Source organism: Myotis nattereri (genome assembly GCF_964212035.1).
Source record: "Myotis nattereri genome assembly, chromosome: 4".
Lineage (NCBI taxonomy): Eukaryota > Metazoa > Chordata > Mammalia > Chiroptera > Vespertilionidae > Myotis > Myotis nattereri.
In genome coordinates, this window is record NC_138079.1 from 98,160,230 (window position 1) to 98,175,656 (window position 15,427).

Sequence of the window (15,427 nt, forward strand, 5' to 3'; positions counted from 1 at the left end):
TAGCATCCTCAAAACCTCATAGTAACAAACACTTTTTTTCTGAAAGAAGCAGTAGAAAGAGAAATTTTAAAACTACTTACTTTTTCTGGGGACCCTCAATTAATTTCGCCAGAGTCAGGTGCTTCTGGAAGACTCCGGGACTGATTTTTCCATTTGCTTTAGAGGCTACAAACTAGTTCTGCTTGGCACCTCTGCCATTTCCCATTGTCACTGTGAGTGAGTTCCCAATGACACCAACAGCCACAGTGACGAGCACATCTTAAGCACTATCTATGCACCAGGTAATATTATAATTGCCTTCCTATCTTATATTATGCCTTTCCACTATTGCAAAAAAAGCACTATAAGGTTCATTCATTAATTATTTTCATTCTATGGAGGAGACAAATGCAACACACTAAGGTTAAGTAACTTCTCCGAGTTTCACCACCAGTAAGGACTGGATATAGGAAATGATGGAGCTGAACCCAGGCATCAGACTCAATAGCTGAGCTCACAATGGTGGGGTTCATAGAAGAAAGAGCCCCAGCCCTGTGATCAGGCAGACTGATTCAAACACTGGTCCTGCTGTTTAATTCTTTTTTAATATGCCCTAATTCTTTTGTAAAAAATATTTTCATTGATTTTAGAGAGAGGAAGGGAGAGGGATACAGCGATATAAAATTCAATGTGAAACATTGATTGGCTGCCTCCTGTACATCCCCCACTGGGGATCAAATCCACAACTCAGGCATGTACTCTGACCGGAAATCGAACTATGACCTCCTTGTTCATGGTCCCACACTCGACCTCTGAGCCACACTGGCCTGACATATGCCCTCATTCTTTTTATTTTTTGTTTTCATTTAAATTCTTTATTGTTGAAAATATTACATATGTCTCCTTTTTCCCCCATTGACCTCTCCCCACCTGCTCCTGCCCCTCAGCACATGCCCTCACCCCCCTACTGTCTGTGTCCGTTAATTATGCTTATATGCATGCACACATGTTCTTTGGGTGATCTTTCACACCCCACCCCCTGCCCCCACTGTCCCCTGTCTTCCCTCTGAGATTTGACAGTCTGCTGCTTAATTCTTAAGTACGTTTGGTCAACCTATGTCTCCTTTCAGAGTCTTGGCTTCTTCCTCTGTAAAATATGGACAGTGACATTCAATGTAAAGATCACGTGAGGATAACACAGTGCTTGGCACTCGGTGAGCACGTGGTGTGCGATGGACACAGTGTTCACTCTGCCGCTGCGTCAGGCTCCCTCTCACCTCCCTCCCCAGGTGCTTCTGAACAGAGCTCTGATCTAGCAGCCTCTCACCTGTGCCTCAGTCAGTGGTTCCCTCTCTCTGCTTGTTCCCCCTAACCCTCAAATCTGCTTCCGTTCCCCTTATTCTCAGCACATATAGTTTTCTCTGATACTCACTAGGAGGATGAAGACTGCCAGGCATAACCTCTTTCAGTTTCTCTTCCCTCTCCATCAACTTTATCCACTCTTATTCTTCATCCTTTCTTTCTCAGTGTCACAGGGGGAAAATGTCCCTTTTTGGTCCAATTAACGCCACAGCTCTCTGGCATGGTGCTGAGCCCTGGTGGCACAGTGGTGAGCAAAGCATACTCTGCCCAACTTTCAGTGGGTAAGGTCTATCTGTTTTCTGATGCTCATCCACATATCTTCATTCCAGGCCTGTGACATACACAAAATTGCCTCCCAACTCCATCTTCAAAATTTCTTCCAGCCAAGGGCCAAAGTTCCTGTGGCTCAAATACTTGAAAGGCTGGTCTACGCTTTGCTTATATGTCTTCTCTTTCCATTTACTCCTTAAGCCACCACATCTAACACCCCTGCTTCAATCACCTACATTGGAAAGGCAGTTGTTGAGGCTGTTAATGATTGTAGATTTGACAAACCCAGTGTCTTCAATGTAGTGCTCACTCCCTTGGACCCATTGAATCATTTCATAGCCACAGCTCTTTCTCATAACCCTCTTACGCTTTGCTTTCCATGAGGTTCTTGGCCTTGGTTTCTCCCTGTTCACTCCCATCTCTTCCATTTTCCTCGCTGCTTCCACAGCCCCATTAATGCTTATTCCCTGAACATGCAAGCTCTCTACCAACATTGCCTTTGCTCATTTTCTCTACTTTTCTTTACTTGATGCAAACCTAACTTACTCCTCAGAGCTCCAGACTGCATATTGCCTCCTCTGGGAAGCCTCCATGGATACCCTTCTCCAATCTTAGGCTCTCATATTTGAACCCAGATACAAAAACTTATTGAAACTGCAGCAGGACTTGTGGAGAGTGCTTCACTCTTATAAGAACCCTGGCTCTCATGAAACAAATGATACTATAGTATTTATGATTTACCCCCCACCCCCACCCCCAGTATTGAGCCATATACTCTTTGAGAGTATGATTGGGTGTCAAACTTGTATGTGTATCCCAGTGCTCAGGGCTTTGCCCACAATACAATAGCTGTCTCTCACATGTCCATCAAACTTACTAAACACCAATCGTATTTCTAACTGAGAATTCTCGGTCCTTGAATTAAGATCTGATGATTATTTGAGCCTCTTTAAATATTCTTTTGAGCTGGCTTCAAGGACAGAAAAGACTATCAAAGTGTGATTAGGTAAAGCTAGACCAGGCCAAGAGAGCTCCTTGGGAAGTATTGCTGATCTTCAAGTAGACCTGCCCTTGGGAGGATCAAAGAGGGCCATTCACTCCATGTGAATTAAGTCATGTAAGTAAACTTCTGCCTGGTCAAGGTCTGGGTCAGCCATGATGTACAATCATCAGAGCAAGTTTTCAAAGCCACGGGTCTCAAAATTAATTGCTAATTAGGTTATTTATTAATTGTCTTACTTTACATAAGAGATAAAAGATGAGGGTTGTCTGAGGAAGCAAAATAATTCCTGAACATCTGCTTTGTGCAGATTATCAAATGTACAATTCAAACCAATATTTTGGGATGGGTTTCATTATTCTTATTTAACTGATAAGAGGCTCTTGATCAGTTAAGTGACTGGACCACAGGCACATAACTTGCACGTGGTGGACCCATGAGTCATATCTTGTCTACAAGACTCCAAAGCTCACCCTCTTTCCACTGGAACCCTCTTGGTGCAAGAGCTCAATTTTGTCTTGTAAATGTTCTAGCCTCTCAAGTGACTTGGAATGGCCAGGACAAAACAAAACAAAACAAAAACAAACAACCAGTCCCTTCTCAAAAGCACTGTTTTCTGCAGCCCCCAATCTGCTTTCCTGAGAACCAGGACTGAGACAGGAAAAATAAATGATTCCTTGGCAGGAAAAAGGGATTGGTGGGAGGGAGATTCTACCTATGCTTCCTGAAGCCCACTGGGTTTTGCTACCTGGGTAGCTTGCCATTGCAATTATTTGGGATAGCAAAACTGTAATATCAATCAATCTCAGTGTGACTGCTTTGCCATGAAATAGGAGCAGGCCAATTTATCAAAATTGAAGCTCTCCACTGGGTTTATATCACCATTAAACTATCAACAGGAAATCATTAAGGTGAGGCAAGAAACCAACTGGTAACTGAAAAGAAGTGATTTTTTTAAAAACATCTTTGCTTGCAACCTTCTTTGTTTGGCTGTCAGCAAAGCCACCGTGGGGCTGGGTCTCAGATCTTTGTGTTAATGTGCAGTTGGTGGCAGAGAGAACTGAGATGTAGGCATTTGCAATGCAATGGCTGTGCCCAGGTTACTTGGTTCTCTCTCAGCAGGGCAAGCTGCGTGACGATAAATAGGGGGGAAATGTGTATGCATTTGTGCGATAAAACAGGCTTAATGATTCTGAAGGGGAAAGAGTCCATGAGACATACAGTAGCAACTTAGGAACAAAATGGAACCATGCAGGGCCAATTAATGTGCAAATACGTGTGTGCTGAACTTGCATTCCATTCATCATGTGGACATGGAAATTGGGCCATTTATCTGTTATATTATGTATGTGACATCTTAGTTTGGTTCTTACAGGCTGCTCGGGGACAAAGGGCCATGTGCTTTGCTGTTAGCAGAGGGAATTTTAGATAAATTCTTCAGCTGTCATAAACATCACTGGGCAGAATTTGGTCAGAAGATAAAGCTCTTTCCTCTGCAGGATTTGAACATTTCTCAATAGTCCATGTGCCATCTTATTAAAACTGTGTGTGGTGCATATGCCATGAAAAATTATTGGCACAAACAGCTTGCTGTCATGTTTTCAAAGTCCAGATTTAGCAAACGTTATTCACATATTCACTGTCAATCTGCAGAGAGAAAGGGAACTGGCAAAGCCATTCTTCCTCACTGATTCTGTGTGTTTGCAATTCATCTTGCTTCCCTTTACCCAGTGTTTCCTCCACAGGTGGGGTTTGTTCTGCTTAAATTACAACTGTTGGTCTATACTTAGGGAGGAAAGAAAGATATCTGGGAAAGAAAAGGACCCCACAAAAGCACTTCTCCAGAGCCACTATTATTTACCTAACAAAGCCTGCCATGAATATGGATCATGCACTAAATAATGGTGATTGCTTGCTTTGATGAATTGCCATTAGAAATTCAATTAATAAAATGTTACCTCCCTGCAGTAGTGCCAAAAAATATGGTCTGGCTGCAGCAATTACAATTCAGCCTTATAAACAACTAGAGGCCCAGTGCATAAAATTTGTGCACTGGTAGGGCCCCTAGCAGCTTCCAGCTGCTGGCTGGGGCCTCCCTCCCTTTCCCTGGCTGGCCCTGCCCCCTGGTCGAACTCCTGGACAACTCCCAGTCAAGGTGACAATTTGCATACTATGCTTTTATTATATAGGATGGCTAGGAGAAAGAAAAAGTTGGAGTGATTTTTTTTGCTCTATCTGGGAAATGGGAGTCTGGACTAAAAATGAATGAATAAATGAATGAATGAATGAATGAATGAAGGTTATTTTTGATCTGCAGTTTTGTCTATATACTGAGCATTGCTACACTTCCTCATTTCCTCCATACCACCTGTTCATCTTTCTTTTTCATTATCCTGTTTTATACTTTTTATTGTTTGTGGTTCTTTTTTTTTTTGGCAAGCAGCTTTATTTTTTTCTTAAATACAAATTACCTAATATAAAGTACATCTATCTTACAAGTAGCACTATACATTTAACATGTGATGGTTACCTATGCAACCACATCCAGATGAAGGTATTGCATATTCCTCATCACCTAACAAGTTCTCTTGTGCCTGACACAGACATAACCTCTATTGTTACTTTTATCACCAGAGAGGAGTGTGTTTGCATATGTGTGTAAATAAAACTATACAAGGTGTGTTCTTTCCTGCTGATATTTTTTCACCAACACCTCTGAGATTCATACAGGCTGTTTCATATATCTATAGATAATTCTTTTTTTATTGTTGTCTTGAATTGCATGAATATACCACAATTTATTTACCTATTATTCCCTTAATGGACATTTGGTTTGTTTCTAGTTTGGGGCTGTGATAAATAAAGCTTCTATGAAAATTATTACATATATTTATTGGTAGATATAAGCAGTCATTTCTCTTGGGCACATAAGTAGGAGTAGAATTGTTAGATCATTAAGCACTATTTCCCCAATGTTTAAAGTATTTCAATTCTCCAAAAGTCCATTTTTAAATCTGAAAAAATGGTTATAACAAATATCCTGACATTGAAAAGAGGCGACATATGTAAAGGTGTTTAATTGTTGACTGATGCTTTAAAAAGCCAAATGTGGCACAAATGTGAGACTCCTAGGGGAAGATGGAAGTTTGCAGGAAGTGGTAGCTGTCCGTGGTGCTGACCACAGTGCCTGAGACCTATTCAGGTCTGATCTAGTTTCCAGCAATCAGGCCTTAAGGAGGCGTGGAGCTAACATTTATTGCACACCCACTATGCACCAGGCCATGATTTGAGTGAGACCTGGTTCATGTTTTGTTATGCACTGAATGTTGAAATCCTAACCCCCAGTGTGATGGTATTAGGAGACGGGGCCTTTGGGAAGTAATTAGATCATGAGAGTGAAGGTCTGATGAATAGACTTAGTGCCCTTTATCAGAAGTGAACTTTCTACCTATTCTTCCTGTACAATTCCCAATGGATGGTAACCTTGCGGCTGACTTCTGACCAGCAACTTTTAAAAATTATTTGCCTATGTTTTCAGTATCAGCCATAGTTTTCTTCATGCCCTGAGGATGCTCAGGGAGAGGAACAGGATGAGGCGGGGATGGAAACCACCACAGACAGAGGGAGGAGTCACTGCCAAAGCAAAGGCTTGTCTCAATGGAGCAAGAATCGTATCGGGTATATACACACAGACCCTGAGGCCACCATGACAGAAATGAGCAGGAGACCCAGCTGTGAGACCATCAGCCGTCTTTACCAGGCTACTCAGCACACACTCCACCATGAAGTCCAGCACAGGGGCCAAGTTAGCCCCAAACCCAGAAGCACAGGAACAGCCAGGTGAGAGCACAGCATCCAACCATTAGAGGTCACACAGAGGAGTTACAGCCAGACACCGATTTCCCTGCACCCCAAAACAGAACCATTCAAAATGCCCTCCAAAGTGACAGGAAGACCACATTTCCTACCTCGGCGTTGCTGGCAGCCAGGCTTGCCGAAACCTGCAAGTTAAAGAAAACAAAGACATTAGGATTGATTCAACAAGAAGGTAATTGGATTAATTGTCTTTTTAAAGGAACTGGCATCAATAATTTGTTTTGACCTGAGGGGACAATGGGTGCCACACACACACACACACACACACACACACACACACACACAGGGCACTTTTGCTTCTATCAGGCAGAGCAACAAGATTTGTTTTTCCAGTCCTGTGTTTAAGGTGAAGAGGAAAATTAATATTTTTAACACATTATAACAATCTTGCCAGGAAAAAAAGGGGAGGGCCGTGTGCAGTGCCCATGCACTGATCATCATTAAGTGAACACTGAGAAAGCAAAAGCATTGAAGGCATTTTTGAGGGTTTCTTTTTCCTTAACATTTTTTTGTTTTTGTTAATCCTCACCAGAGGATATTTTTTCCATTGATTTTTAGAGAGAGTGGAATGGAGGGAGGGCTGGAGAGAGAGAAACATTGATGTGAGAGAGACACATCAATTGGTTGCTTCCTGCAGGTGTCCCACCCGGGGTCAGGGATTGAACCTGCAAGCCAGGTATGTGCCCTTGACGGGGAATCAAACCTGTGACTTTTTGGTGTGAGGGCTGATGCTCTAACCACTGAGAACACTGGTCAGAACTTCCCTTAAAGTTTTGAATCAGTGTTATGAGAAGGTAGAACTACTAAGTACAGCAACAACAGCCTTTTTTTTTTTTTCACATTGTGCACAATTTTGTGCAACCAAGACTGGTGCCTGACAATGTGCCAAATTTTAACATTTATTGTCTCATTTAATCCCTGGAACAACTTTTATTATTCCCATTTCACTGGTGGCAACATTGGCTTAGATCATTTAAATCATTTCACAAAGCCCAGAAAGTTATTCACTAGAGGAAATTAGTCTTAAGCCCAAGATAAAGACATGTAGACCCAGACTTGTATTCATAGCCCATTCTGTATCAAAGGATTTGCTGTGGACACCATCCACCATTGCTCACATGTGCCTTAGAAGGGATCTCCTGGCTGGGGCAGATAACTTCTTGCCTTGCAACTTTCTTATACCTGGGGTTGACCTGGCCAACTTCAGTCATATATTCCTACCAGACCACTATACATCGAATTGTCCCTCCCTCATAATTTATGAAACTCTGATCCCATATGTGGTGGTATTTAGAGACGGGGCCCTTGGGAGGTAATTAGGTTTAGAGAAGCTCATAGGGCAGGGCCCTCATGGTGGGATTACTGTTCTATCAGAAGAGACACCAAAGAGTGCTGCCTTTGCCTCCAGTTCCTCCCTCTCTTCCCCTGAGTGCACTGAGGAAAGGTCATGTGAGGACACAGAAGGGAGGGGGCCACCCACAAACAAGGAGAGGGCTCTCACCAACACCCACACTGCTGGCTCCTTGATTTTTGGACTTCCGGTCTCCAGAACTGTGAGAAATAAATTCCTATTGTCTAATTGGCCCAGTCTCTGGTGCTCTGTCATGGCAGCCCAAGCTGATGGAGACAGGGACCAGCACATGCTCACAGCGGTGTATGCAGCAGAGGCCCTAGGAAGGTATGGTTTCCCAGGTTAACCGACCTGTACTTCACACTGGCCCCCCTCTCAGCACCACCTCTCTTGGCTCACTTCAAGGTCTCAGACCAGCCTTCACCTAAGCCATTAGCCCCAGAGGCAGCTCAGATGGAGCCTGCTGCCCACGGGGCAGCTTTCATGCACCATTAGCTTCCTAAACAGTAGGGCGGCCTTCAGACTGACTTAGGCCAAGAAAGTCCATTAGCTATGGCCCGAGGCTTGCCAAGCCATGAATCCAGGAGCCAGGCTGGAGAAACACTCCAGAGTGTGATGAATGTCAGGGTCCTGAGCCTGCCCTCCCCACTCTCCTCTGCAGCCCATTCATAGCTGGGGTTGGGAGAGCAAGCAGCTGATTCCCAAGCAATCGTTTTTGTGTGAGCTTTCCCTGCTGACAACTAACAGGAACATGGGATGGACAGTGTGATATTCAGCAGCTACAGGTCATAAGCAGGAGGCTCTCCCTGCTTCCAGAGCACCTGTGCGACAGTTCTCCACAGACCTCTCTGATTTCTTCCCCTTCATAATCTTATGCATGTCTCCAAACTGCATTTTCAGTTGTGTGACCTCTCTCATTCCCCCCTATTAAACAAGCCCAGGTGTTGCATATACCTTAGGTAAATGAAAACAGAGAGTGATGGATGTGGCTAGTCATTGCAGCAATACCTTTCTAAAAAATGTTTAAATATGTACAGAATCAAATAATAGCCAGAATACAGGGTTTGAACTCTCAAATATCTACAGGGACCAGAGAAGTAATAAAAGTGTATAAAGCAGGCTGCCTGTAAGATAGTAGGGAAGGTTGGGGCCTGTGTGCAAGTTCGGTGGCTTACTCCACCTAAAACCATTTGCATTCAGTTTATAATGGGCAACATGTGGTTCTAGGCAAACAAAACACATATGTTAGTCCAGATGTGGCTGTTGGATTTCCAGTTTATGATCTTCTAAGTCAGTGGTTCTCAACCTTGGCTGCACATTAGAATCACCTGGGAATCTTTTTAAAATCCTGATTTCTGGGCCTGAAATCAAAGTCAAACAGATTATGATACATCATATTACAAATATTATGCAGCAGTTTGAATGAATGGAGTAGATCCTAACATTTTGACATGAAAAAATTCTACAACACATACTGTTAATGAGAACATATAGATCAGTACACACATCAATTGGTTGTCTTCAGTATGCTCTCCAACTGGGGATCAAACTGCAACCCTGGTAGGTGCACTGACCGGGAATCAAATCTGCAATACTTTGGGTGCACGGGACAACACTCAGCCAACTGAGCCACACTGGCTGGGCAAGACCAGTCTTGATAAACTTTCTCTTTCTCTGAATTATTTGAATTTTTCATTGAGGATGTATCCATGTATTATGTCAAATTGAACATATATTTAAAATAAGATATAAATAAAGCTATACATGTCCTCAATATTAATAAGGGACTTTATAGAAATATTGGCCTTTTCTCATTCAAGAAGAGACTGAAAACAACTTCCTTACCCACTCACATCTGTATATATAGAGACACAGAGTAGAAGATGACACAGAGCATATGGTACAATAGGGAATGGTAAGGCTTGTGGCCAATGGGAGATATATCATATTTCATTTATGGTTTATAGTTCTACATGTTAGATATTTATATGAAAAGCAAGTAGTGAGAGTTACTGGACCCTCCATATACTACATCCGGGGTTGATTGTATAGTCATGATTATGTTAGATCCACTTCCAATAAACTCAGGGCTGGTTTAGGAATGTGGCACTTATGGAGTTCAGGCCTGTCTGTGATCCACCGTGGCATCCGAGGCAGCCAGAACGGACTGTGGAGGCAGTTGGAGGAGTGAGGGCTCTTTAAGGCCTGCAGGTGCTAGTCTAAGGTGTTTGGCTTTTATCTTGTCAGCAGCAGCAGCCATCAGAGGGCCTCCAGCGGGGGCTGACATGATTAGAGCCACGTTTGAGGTGGCCGTTCTGTGGAACAGTGCAAGGCACACAGGGATGCAGGAAACTCCTGGCAGGACGTCCCTTAATGCTTTGTGCCAGTGGTTTCCCTTCCCTTTAATCATTTCCTTCCTCTTCACTAGGTTTGTTTGAAATTGCAAAGGCCAACATTAAGGGTTTCCTCCTCGCTTGCGCTGGGAAGGTGGTGTGTGTGGCTCAGCGCCGCCTCGCCTGCCACTTTTCCAGATGGGGAAACTGAGCTTTCTTCTCCTGAGGCCACACTAGGGAGGGTCAGAGACAGGGCCCAAACCCAGGTCAGACTCCAACACTGCCTTCAAAGCCTACCCAGGGATTTTGCTCACACAATGGAGAGATGGTTTCCCTCCTGGGACTTCCCACAAGTTAATAGATATCAGGATGGAGTTCATTGCTAGAGGGGCAGCTACTGCTCAAGCAAACCCACGCAGTCTCCTCTACACCTGTGGCTGAGATGCTCAAATACCATCGGGGCTCCGTTGCTCCAAACTCTCCAATCTTCTGTTCTGAGCATGTTGGGGTACAACTCTCTTACGTTTGCAAAGGTAGGGGTCAACAGGTCTTTTGTGTTTGCATGAGATAGAAACAAGTCAAAATGGCTTAAGGACACAATTGAATTTTATTAGCTCATTCAACTGATTGAGCTCACTTTAGATGGATACAGAAAAGGATCAAATCTTACTTCTCTGATAAGTAGAAGAGCAGGGAATGGAGCCCAGGTCTCTATGATTAGATGCAGCTCTCTGCAAGGCCCAGCAGCACTCCCATGCAAAAATCCAGGAACACAGTAATTATTCTTGGTTTCCTGGCTGAATGTTACCCCATTCTGATCTCATTGAATGATGCCCATTCTCTGCCTTCCTATCTCATCCCCTGCCCTCCTCCAGGATTCAAGGCAGGGTGTTCCCATGGCTGTGCTGAGGATGCCACAGTGCCCTGCCAGGCAGAAGATGGAGTAATCATATTCCTCCTCACACACTACCCTGTTGGGCCTTCAGATTTGTGTCCACATCCTCAAATGGCACTGCTGTTATTTGCTGTCAGTGTCACCTAAATTCCAAGTAGAGAGGCCTAGGAGGATGCTATTCTTGAGTCTGGGAGATTGCTTCTATGGATAGTTTTCCAAATGAAAGCATTAAATCTTAATGCTCTGTAGTCAATCACATGGTTTTTGCCAGACTGCTAGATTGTCTTGGGGTTAGATGAGTTTTTTTACAAAAAGGTCCAACCCAGAACAGCACCAACATGGAGTCTTGCTCTTTCTACCCATCCTCCTTCCATCTTGCCTCCCTTCTCAGCGATGTGAGGACATCTTGGGAGGATGCAGAGCTTCCCTGTTACCCACAGGCACGTGAATCCCAGTCTAGCTCAATGTGAAACTTCAGTCCCACAGACAATGTAATGTTCGCTCCCCCATGCCCTCTTATCCTTTGGTTTTCTGGTTCTAACGGCTCTGCCACTGAGCATATGGATTAGAGAAAAAGGGAAAATTCCTTTCCACTTGAACACACAACAAATCAGTTCATCTGGTATCAGTGCTGATTATCGGACCAATACCAATGGCTCATCGGTGCCCTCTGCATGGAAAGTTTCCAAATGCTGGCACCTTCATGGGGCACAGATAGCTTTTGGGAAGCCCTGTGGGGCAGACCTCCTATAATTATCAGAGACATCCAAGCTATGGTAACAAATAGAACCCAATTTATAATGGCTCAACACAATGGATATTCAACTCTTACTCACATAACAGCCCTAGATGGCCAGCTCACCTCCACATGATCATTCAGGGACCCAGGCTGAGAGGGGCCCTGCTCTCTTTAATATGTAGCTCCCAAAGTCACCATGGCTGTCTTCATCCCCACCAGCTAGAAGGAGGCGAATACATGGAGGAACAAGAGTAGGTATTTTTTTATGGACCGAAATAAAAAGTGGAATCATTTCAGCTCACATTCTATTGGCTGAAGCTCAGTCACATGGCCACCTATAATGGCAAGCTATATGTCAAGAGAAGATGGTTTTGGAGAACAGAGTTATTAGTACTGGCCACATCTCCTCACTGCAGCACTGCCTTGCCTGATATCCCTCTACATCAGTGGTTCTCAAGCTTGGCTGCACATTAGAATCACCTGGGAATCTTTTTAAAATCCTGATTTCTGGGCCTCATCCTCCGGAAATTCTGTATCTTTGTTTTGGGGTGAGGCCACAACATTAGTAACAAAGAACCATGCTATACATGGTTCTCTGATAGAAAATCCACCTCTACTTAACCTCTTCTAATTCTCCTAGTGATATGATCCTGGTGGTATAATGAACAGTCTCTTGATACTGAGGTCCTTTCACCTTACATCTGGTCCTTCTGGGTGCCCATATGCCTTAAATCCAGCCCTTCCACAGTATCCTCTTAACCATCTCGAAACCAGCAGGTCCTTTTGCAAGAGCAAAGCAGAGACCCCATGACCTTTCTCCCCAATTTTCTTCTCCCCCTGCTATGCTCAAATAAGCAGAAAAGGGAATACATGGAGGAACATGAGTGGGTGGTTTTTATGGACCAGAACCAGAAATGGCATCATTTCAGCTCACATTCTACTGGCTGGAGCTCAGTCTCACAGCCACCTATAATGCCGGGGGGGGGGGGGGGGGGGAGGGGGCGGAGGCTGGACATGGAGTCAAGCTGTATATCAGAGAACAGAACTAGAAGGCCTGGCCTCATCTCATATCCTATCAGCAAAGAAGCTGCATGAGCAGACTGAATCTTATTCTTGCTGGCTCCCCAAGGCCTACAAGAGGTCCCCTTGGAGCTCAGCTCTTCTTCAGGTTGACACTGATAATCCCCTCTCTCCTCGAATCCTGTCTGATCTTCTGCTTGTATATCTAGTCAATATTGCTAATAGCAGATCTGGTTTGTGCCCGCTCCAAGAGCCCTGAGGAGGTATTTGAACCCCATGATGTTTCAAGTATAAGAGATACTCCAAATTCCTTTGTCTCCAGTTAAGGTCCTAGTGACCTATTCTGGGACAACTGGAAACATTTTATAGTCCCCTTGACCAAAAGGGCCAGCCAACAGTTGTGCACTCTTCTGTAAATTGAGTCAGCTCTCTACTTGAATGAACCGGGTCATTTTCACTGTGTACACAAAATACCTTAAAGTCCTGTCAATAAAGACTGGTTAAGCAGAAAGGAAGTTTGGGCTGTAGAATAAGATAAGTGGGATACCTGCAACTCAGCAGCTGGGTGGGTTTGGGGTCACCCTCCCTTGTCTGAGAGCATTGAATGCCCTGTAAACTGGGACTGGGGAACCCTTCCCCATGGTGGTGATTCCATGTCATCTCTTCAATAGGAAATCCTAGCATCCCAGCATCCTACCTTCAACGTCTCATTCCCTGGACACAGAAGCTCTTAGCACAGTTGTAGAGTCATGTCCTGGATTCAAAATCTGCTTCTACCACTTTCTAGATAGGTCATCTTGGGCACATGTGGTCCTTGAAAGTGGCCCCACGTTCTTCTGGTGCTTCTTCCATTGAGAGGTGGGGTCTATGTTCCCAGCCTTGAATCTGGGTGGGCTCTAACACTGCCTGACTTGGATGACAGGAGGGGTGCTGTGCCTGTTTGGGGCCCAGCCTTAAAACACTAGCTGCTTCCTCTATTGCCCAGTGGGGCCCCGTCTAGGCACCCTCAGCTGCACATTGTGAATCTGACTTGTGAGACTGCCACACTGGAAAGGCCACATTTTGATGCTTTGATGGATAGTCCCAGCTGAGCCATAGCTTACAGCCTCTCTGTCCAATGTGCCAACCACCTTGGACCTTCCGGGCAGCCCATCTGCCAGCTGAATGCCACGAAGAAACCTCGATCAGTCCATGTCCAGCACGCCTGCCTGGATTCCTGACCCATGAAACCTGGAGCTGTAATAAATGGTTGCTGTTTTGAGCCACTAAGTTTTGGGATTCTTTTAGACACAGCAATAGGCGATCACAACAAAAGTACTTATCCTCTCTATGCCTGTCAGCTTATACTCATAAAATGAAAATGTAGTACATTTTTACAAGATTGTTCTAGGAATTAGGAAATAATATGTTCAAAGTGCCTGCACGGCTCCTGACACGCAGCGAGCAGTTCTATCTCTCCTTTCACAGACCATCAGCACCTGGGCTGCTCTTCCTGCGTTTCCATGGGCAACGGTCATGATGGACTGTCAAGTGATGGTTCTCAAAGCCCTCAATCTGAATTCCAGCCGGTAAAATGTGAATGGGCTGCTCAGGAGTGAGATACATCTGGGTTTATAAATCCCTGCCCTGCCACTAACAAGCTGTGCCTAGGCCCAGGGGAAAGCTACCTCTTCTCTGAGCCTCAGTTTCCTCCTTTAGAAAATGGACACAAGGGCCTATCTCCTTGCCTGTTTGGTGTGGGTTCAGTGTGCATGTCTGGCCTAGCACTGGAGATGGAGAATGAACAGCTGTCATCTTGGTTAGTTTGGCCTAGTAACTGGAATAGTGGCATCAGTCCTAGCACCCGATATTGTGAGCTCCCCTGCATTTAATAGAGCAGCTTGGGAACAGGCTCCTAAAGGGGTGTTTCCGAGTGCTGGCAGCCCCCCTCTCCTCCCAACCAGCCCCTCTGTTCTAGCCCAGGACTTGGTTCCAGCTGCTGAGCTGCTGGGTCTCAGCCCAGCTTCTCTAATGTGAGTGTAAAAAAGAAAAGAGCCCATTCATAGATGCTATTCACCACCACCCCCAAATTCCATAGGCCACAGACATGTCCAATAAACAGTGGCTCTTAAAATTATCCTAGAAAATGCACAAGGTTTCTCTTAATAACTCTCGCTGTCAGAAAGGCAATGTTTACACGCACTTGCTTCATAATTCTGGCAGCTTGTGACCTAAGAATAGTTTTGCACATGGTGCTGAACAACTGCCCCAGGTCTGTCTTGCAGATGAGCCAGAGGCTGCAGGGCAGGGAGAGGAACCATAAAGCTGCCCATGGTGGGGAGGTGGAGCAGGGAGGAGCAGACCAATCCCTGCCTTTGGCTTGCCCTTGACGCCAGTGTATTTGGAAGGTTAAAGTAGTTACAGCCCTGGGTTGATGGGTGTCTGAGCTGTGACGAGCCCATCAGTCACTCTGACATGTGCTGGAAAACACGGAGAGATTGCAAACATTATCTGAAGCTTAATTATGAGGCAGAAAGGAGCTGGGTTGGTGTGCGAGGGAGTGCTGGGGCCTCCTAGTCTTTTCCCATTCTATCCACAATCTTTGGGAGAAGTTGCCGCCACT

The 15,427-nt window shown here is 44.7% G+C and overlaps 1 protein-coding gene across 6 annotated transcripts in view; it reads right to left on the reverse strand.

Annotated features, from left to right (window-relative positions):
- RBFOX1 (RNA binding fox-1 homolog 1) overlaps window positions 1-15,427 on the reverse strand; it is a 2,169,222-nt gene that overhangs the window by 1,572,736 nt on the left and 581,059 nt on the right. For all 6 annotated transcript variants that reach the window (XM_081089185.1, XM_081089163.1, XM_081089186.1 and 3 more), the window contains one exon: window positions 6,580-6,612. In XM_081089185.1, the coding sequence (XP_080945311.1) occupies window positions 6,580-6,612 (33 nt within the window). The remainder of the gene's footprint in view (window positions 1-6,579; window positions 6,613-15,427) is intronic.